We start from the raw sequence: 7,696 nt of genomic DNA, 5'->3' as shown, positions 1-7,696 counted from the left end.
ATGCCACGCCCATCTCGTAAAATCGACAAGTATGCGGGATTTATTGGTGCTATTGTGGAATCTGTTGCATGTGAGTCAATGAACGGTGCTGCAAATGAAACTGTTGACATAAATGACGGTATGACTGACTGACGTACCAGTAACTTTTGATGGCACTTGGCAGAAGTGCGGCTACAATTCTAAGAATTCTGTTGCTACGGTTACCAGTGTGGATACTGGAAAGGTAATAGTTTTCCAGATTTTAACCAAACATTGTTGTAAGTGTAAATCAGGGAATGAAGAAGGGCATATCTGTGACAGAAATTATGAAGGAACAAGGGGTAGTATGGAGACGTGAACAAAAGGGGAGTGTGTTACACTAAGTTCTTAGGTGATGGGGACTCAAAAGCATACAACAGTGTAGTAGCCGCTTAGTCTTATCGTGAGAAGTTTATCACAAAACTGGAATGTGTTGGTCATGTCCAGAAGAGGATGGACACCAGGTCGAGGAAGTTGAAACAAAGTTTGAGAGACAAGAAACTTTCTGGTGGTAAAACCATAAGAGGCAGGGTGACAGACAAAATGGTTGATGAACTACAGCAGTATAATGGGGTGGCCATTAGAAATAATACTGAGCATTTGTTGAAAATGAAGCAGGTAGTATGGGCTGCCCTCATGGACCTGATTCATGGTGCAATTACCACAATGCCCAGTACTCAAACAGCTCGCACAGCCATAAACATTCCATCCCACCAGCAGTCGTGGATATCATAAAACTTATTTACAAGAGACCTGGCAAATCCTGAATTACTGAAGAAGTGTCTGCACAGTCAGACTCAAAATCCCAATGAGTTGTTCAATAATCTTAAATGGACTGGTTTGCTTGTGTGGCCATCTTCTGCAGCAGCTGTTAACCACTGTTGTTATAGGTCATCTGTCTTGAGTTGACTGCAGTGTAGTTAAAAAGAATTACACCAGATGCATTTTGCTTTTATTTACAAAGCATCTTCTGTGGTATTGGTGTTTCTTTACATAGTCTGCACATTTTCTTTTTAATTACATTGCAGTCAGCTCAAGACAGATAACCTATAACAACAGATTATATGGACTCATGGACTCGTTTGCCAAAAAATGTTTTTGTTGGAATAAAGACACTAAAGTGGGGGGAGGGGGGGGGGGGGGGAGGGTCAGTGATGCTGTTATTGCTTTTAATGATGGCAACATTGGTGCTACAGCATATGGGAATTAATCCTGGAGGAAACTGCATCAGAGAACTTGAATGGATGGACAAGGTTCACATTGATATAGCAGAGTACCACTAAGGAGTCCAGAAAGAAGAAAAACTTGGAAAAAAGTCAGAGGATGATATACAATATGGTGCAGGGTGCATCTGAATGACTAAAGATAAAAAATTAAGCACATATTAAGTGAGTTACAGTCTTTTGAAATTTTATAAGCCGTTCTTGAAAATTTACATTTTCTGTTGCATTTTTTCCTAAATTTCAAAAACCACTTTGAGTAGAGTATTCAAATTTCCAGGGAGTAATAAAATACATATCCTGAGTATAATGAACTAAAAGAAGAACATAATGTTATGTATAATTAAAATTACTTAGGATAATGTACAAAAAGTACACAAAATTTTTGCCGTGTAATCAAAAAATTGTATTTCTGAAAGCAGTGTCTGAAATGCAATTATTGTACTTTAGTAGACTCAGAACATACAGTTTAATGTCCTGTAAAAGTTCCATGTCAATGGCTACAGTGGTTCCTGAAATACAGGGAAGCCAAGTCACTAAACTTAACATTGTCGGGATAGGGCATTCCAACTCCCCTTAGAAAGGGGCATGTGTTCATTTATAGGTTTTTGTTCAGAATCACCAATACTGTCACCCCACAAAGCTTATATATTTCCTCTTGAATCACTCTGTACAGAAATACACAGTCTCCGGTCTCACCTCTCGTTAGTTAGGCAAATTGTCATCCCCTATAATGATACTGGTGACAGTAATAATATCACAGACAACTGGCTTAGATAGTAAGCAAAAAAGGAAGAAGATAAAAATTAATATTAAGCATTTCCTTTTTATTTTATTTCTCTTTGTATGATCAAAAGATAGGCAGTCAATAAGTGGCATATGTTTAGAATAGGTAAGACTTGACTTTGTCAGATTATGTCATTAAAACAGTTAATAATTTTGTTAGTCAGGATATGTTAAAAATAAATTTTCCTCAAGGGTAGGGTCATTCTTGTACTTGAGTGAATATGGCTATAAATTTTGTGATCCATAATTACTTGTATTGTGCTAGTCTTTACTATACATATCGTAATACCCAAGGAACTTATGTCATCAAGAAATCAGTGAACAAATTTCTCCCATATACGTCATAAAATGATTAACAGAAAAACTATAGAAAACTGTACAAAAACTACAGAAAAGCTCGTTCGAGACTTACAGACAGTAGTTTCTCCCTACGTACCATCGGGAAATGGAACAAGACGGGGAAAAACAATAGTGACATACAAACAACACTCCACCAGACCATAACTTGTGAAGCACCGGTCAAAATGAACTATTCACCGCAGCATCAAATCCGGTCGTCTGCCTTCTGGGCAACACAGTGTCGTGCACAGCAGCGAACTCTAATTTCGTTAGGTGAGCCGTCACCGCGAATCACTTCAGAGCGTCAGTGCCGGGTGTCTGCTGCCGCTTGCCTTGCATTCGGCGTCAGTCCCACACCCGGGCACAAAGAGTCAGGTCTGCTGAGTTACCAGAAAGGAATAAATGTGTGCTTACGGAACGTGTCTGAAAAGATTCAGACACTCCGTATTTATTCCTCTGTCTGGGGAGATATTTCCAGTTTTCATCAAAATGCAGCTCTTCCTCACTCGTATCTGCTATCGATCGGTCGTCTGAAATAAATATCGGACCTACGAATTTTCACTTTTTTGCGTGTGCTTGTAGTTTCATAATATATGACTTAAAGAGCGATATGACTGCGCAAAACTTGTCTTAAACTTGACAAAATAGCTGCAGAAAAACATCAGATGTTGGAGTTTATAAAGATTTTGTTTTACATTTCAAGTCAATCATCCACATACTGAGGTATTACTCTCTGCCTCAGTAACGAGATACCTGCAGAGTACCAGGTTTGACGGCTGTCGTGTAGGAGGAAAAGGCGAGCACAAATGTCGTAAATAATTTTAAGAAACAGCAATTAATCCTCAACATATCTTTATTGATTAAACTTTTTAACATACAAAATATATAAGAGTTTTCTGTGCAGCACCTACCATCTCCAGCATAATTAACTGTATAAACATCACACCAGCAACGCAACTGCTGGGAATATAAAAAGAAATCAAGCAAACTCACTACAAAACACATTTTGATTATTATAATAGTAACAACTAAAATAAGAGAGACACAGTACACTAAAGCCTTCTACACACAGTCTCAGAAGGAGAAGCACCACAGTCTCCTCTAGACTCGGGCGGCTCATTTCCACAAGCAAAGCTACACATCTCTCCGCCTACTTTTCAGACAGTGGAAATTAGAAAACCGACAGGAGCTGTACGGCACAGATCCTTACTTTAAGACAATGAAACTGCCTGTTAAAATTCAAAGGTGACAAAAGAAAGAGTATAGAGCAAGTCTTTTAAACCAAATATATGCACATTCCAAGAGGAGGGAATAGCTTAAAAGTGTCCCCATACGAGCTCACCAACTTTTGCCCACAGAAAAAGGCACAGAAATCGTTTGGGGAAAAGAGGCTAGGAATGTCGTGTGCACAGCAGAGTCTCTAACACGGCCTGCCTAAAAATGTCTGTTCAGGCGAGAAGTTAAAAGATCAGTTTCAAACATTCAAATATTCTCGGACGACAAACGTACGACGATCGGTGTAGCTGCGTACGGAAACGAGACCCGGCGCGACAGGATACCGCGTGCCGTCGCGAGTGCCGGCCACGGCGCGCCGCGCAGAGGAAGGACGACAGCAGACGGCTACGTAGACAAAGGTCGGTACCTCTCCGTCCGCCTCTCGAAGAGCGGCAGCGACGTCCGAGGTGGAAGTACAGGAGGTTTACAGAAGCACAAAATGCGTAGAAATACGTAACGAATGGCAATTTTGACGCACGTAGTTCCCGTGCGACTAGCTGTGGTGAGGCCTGCAGGCTTACGTGCAGATAGACTGACAGACGGGTAAATTTTATGCCGCGGCGCAGTCTCGGAGCTCCAGAACTACATCACCACTGCCTGTTCTGTGGCGGCTGCTGCTGCTGCTGCTGCTGTTGCTGCGGTGGCTGAGGGTAGCCGGGGTACGACTGGTACGGCGGCGGCTGCGGGAAAGGGTAGACGTACCCTGTCGGAATAAAACAGAGGACGAAAATTAGACACACTATTGTGTAGCCGTACATTGAGACGGTGGAATGTTGCGGGTTATATCTAGATGCCGCTCTCACCTTCCTCTAACCTTTGAACTGTCTTATCTAATCCAGACACTGAACCACAGTGCAACTTGGAGCTTTCCACATTAACACGAAATAGTGAAAGTGAAAGAACAAGTACTAGGCTCAGCCGGCGAGTTGGAGGCCAGTCGTTTTCTAGCACAGCCCGGCAATTACCCGTAGTGTCACAGTAGTAGTACGGTGCTAGTAGCGTCAGAGTCAAACACTACAGCACCAGTCCGGGCGAGGCCGATCAGAAGAATGTTACTGTGCTAACTCTGTGGTGCATAGATAACCTTAATTGCACAATGGAAAGTACAGGATGGAACAACAACAACAACAATATGGAAAGGAGAGAGAGACTGCTACTCACCATGTAGAGGATGCACCATGAAAAAGAGTACAAGAAATATTTCAGAGCTTTTGGATAATGTCCAGAACTAGATGTCTCTCTCTCTCTCTCTCTCTCTCTCTCTCTCTCTCTCTCTCTCTCACACACACACACACACACACACATACACACACACGACTACTGCCTCTGGGCACTGAGGCCCAACTGCGACTGCCTGACACGAGTTGCAGTCTAGCACGGGTGGTAAGTGGGGGTAAGGAGGAGGTGCCCCGCTCGTTACTGTCGATGCCACGTCCATCTTCACTAACATTCGCACTGCCTGTGGCCTTGCCGCTACTGAACACTACCTCAGCCTACAACACCATTACCAGTCACTACGAGCAACCGTACGCTCGCCGACAATTGCTCCTCTTTCGAAGAAACCGTCTACGAACAAACTTGTGGTTCGAAAACGGGCACCTGCGTGTCCGTCCTCTGATAATCTATTCCTGCGCCACCTACAGGAACGCTTCCGAATTGCCCAGAATGTCAGAACTGTTATCTTGTGCAGATTAACCGAGGACGACACCTTTGTGATCGGGACTGAGAGTGAGGGCACCCTACCCACATTCCTCCGGAAGCTCGGCACCGTCTCCGACGTTCGCTTCACCTCGTCCTCCTCGGCCCGAGAATCCACCTTCCTCGATACAGACCTGTACCTCGAGGACGGCCGCACCGGTACCTCGTCCGCGTCGAACCTCGCGACCGCCGGCAGTATCTCCACTTCTAAGCCGCTACCCGTTACACGTCGGGAAGTCCCTCCCGTACGGCTCGGCCGCACGTGGTCCCCGTCGAAATACGGGGTCTCGCCGAGGCCTTCGCGGGCCGAAATCGCCTGCCAATCTTGCCCGGAAAAACGTCTCCCGCACCTCGTCCTTCCAGTCACCTGTCACTTCCGACACGCCCACTGTCCGGCCACAGAGGGCTACAACTCCCTCGACTCGGTACCACCCGTGACTGCAGCACCTGAATCGTATTCTCTGCCATAATTTCAAATGTCTTTCATGCTGCACAGGAATGAGAAATAGCTTACTCACCCCTCCCACAGTGCTACTGTACTGTGCTTCCAGCCGTTCACCTCGTGGCTTGCATCCCCGTCACACACGCGGATGCCGGACCTGTATCGAGATACGGCTGGACCACTCAGTTGCTCAACGTGCCACACGACACCACTGCTCCACTTTAATGACTGCTTCACAGCCTGTGCCACCTGGACTCTTCCCAGCAACACCAGTTTCTCTGGATTGCACAGGAGGTAACTCCCCTACAACAAATCCTTTGTTCCCATACCACCCCTGCCTCCATCTGCCTAACCCCTACGCACACACACACACACACACACACACACACACACACACACACACACACTCCTCCCTCCCCACAACTCCCTCTCACTGTAGCACAGCTTCCTGACCCTGCTCCCACCATGCTCTTCACACTCCCACAGGTAGCACTAGCATATTTCCCCCTCCCCATCCCACATGTCGTCCTTATCCCCACTGCCCACCAAAGCTAGACTTCTGCTTCAGCGGAATGACCTTGTCCAAAAGCTTTGAAATATTTCTATTTTTTTTGTCATTGTGCCTGTCTCCAACTCAGTGCCATGTCTGTGTGGTGAGTAGCAACCTACCCTTTTCATATTGTTGTACCTCTAATTAAACGTTTACGATTAATGGTGTTTATCTCAAGAAACAACAGATCGGCAACTCCGTCAACATTATCATTACTAAGAGACAGATATATTTTTGAAATCTGTATCGATAGTTTTACGATCCTCATATTTTTATTCTCTGACCGACAGTTCAGAATCTCCCCTACAAACTGCACACGTGACAGTTCGTCGAGGGAGTGTATACTAGTGCTTCTGTTCGGATGTGACATTTAAATAACTCCGTAATACTTTTGTTTTCGTAAGCACTTTCCCACTGTGCACATTTCTATTTTAGACGAGGATGTTTGACGGCTGTGCTTTGCACCATTATGCACGGTACGCAATTATTAAATTACTGCTACTGATGCAGTTATATGATTTGTGTTTGACTCCTTTTTACTGTGGCGTGTTATGTTTCAGACACACTGGAGAATGGACAATGCCTGAAACTGGCAATGCAAAAAATAAATAAATACAAAATTTTGTACACAGTACGGTGGCAAAATGTCATTCTTCAATTTTATTTGTCAGTGGGGCCTAAGCAACTGATTACACTCGGTTTTAAATCGGATAGGATGTGGACGTGTGTTCCCACAGCCAGTTACACGTGCTAGAGCGAACGTCCCGAGAGAGTCCTCGGAGGGTGGGGTCTCTGACAGAAGGATTACTCGGACGTTCTGCCGGAGGAGTTGGCTATGTAAGTCAGGGAAGTGCTCAGTACTGAGGCACTGTACGCCACAGCTTACTGCCAGGCGAGGACAGCAACGTTAGACCTTTCTCGTGACTGTTCGGTGACTGGAAACGCTACAGTAACAAATGCTAATCTGTGACCTTCTGTCTGTCCCAAACAGTGGTTTAGAAGTGGCAGACACAAAAATAGTGCAAAATGAAATTTTCACTTTGCAGCAGGGTGTGTGCTAATGCAACTCTTCCTGGCAGATTAAAACTGTGTGCCAGACCGGGATCCGAAGTCCGGACCTTTGCCTATCACAGGCGAGTGCTCCACCGACTGAGCCGACCGTGCACGACACGCGACCCGTCTTCACAGCTTCACTTCTGCCAGTACCTCGTCTCCTACCTTTCGAACTTCACAGATGCTCTTCTGCAAAACTTGCAGGACTAGCACTCCTGGAAGAAAGGATATTGTGAAGGCACAGCTTACCCTCAACTCGGGAGATGTTTGCAGAATGAAGTTTCATATCAGTGCACACTCCACTTCAGAGTATAA

The 7,696-nt window shown here is 44.9% G+C and overlaps 1 protein-coding gene across 4 annotated transcripts in view; it reads right to left on the bottom strand.

Moving 5' to 3' along the window:
- Positions 1 to 3,198: 3,198 nt before the first annotated feature.
- The window catches only part of LOC126428418 (programmed cell death 6-interacting protein), a 184,410-nt gene continuing 179,912 nt past the window's right edge, over positions 3,199 to 7,696 (bottom strand). For all 4 annotated transcript variants that reach the window (XM_050090342.1, XM_050090343.1, XM_050090345.1 and 1 more), the window contains one exon: positions 3,199 to 4,341. In XM_050090342.1, the coding sequence (XP_049946299.1) occupies positions 4,226 to 4,341 (116 nt within the window). In that variant the 3' untranslated portion in view covers positions 3,199 to 4,225. The remainder of the gene's footprint in view (positions 4,342 to 7,696) is intronic.

The sequence above is a fragment of the Schistocerca serialis genome, chromosome 12, assembly GCF_023864345.2.
Source record: "Schistocerca serialis cubense isolate TAMUIC-IGC-003099 chromosome 12, iqSchSeri2.2, whole genome shotgun sequence".
Classification (NCBI taxonomy): domain Eukaryota; kingdom Metazoa; phylum Arthropoda; class Insecta; order Orthoptera; family Acrididae; genus Schistocerca; species Schistocerca serialis.
This window is presented reverse-complemented; position numbering and strand designations above follow the sequence as displayed.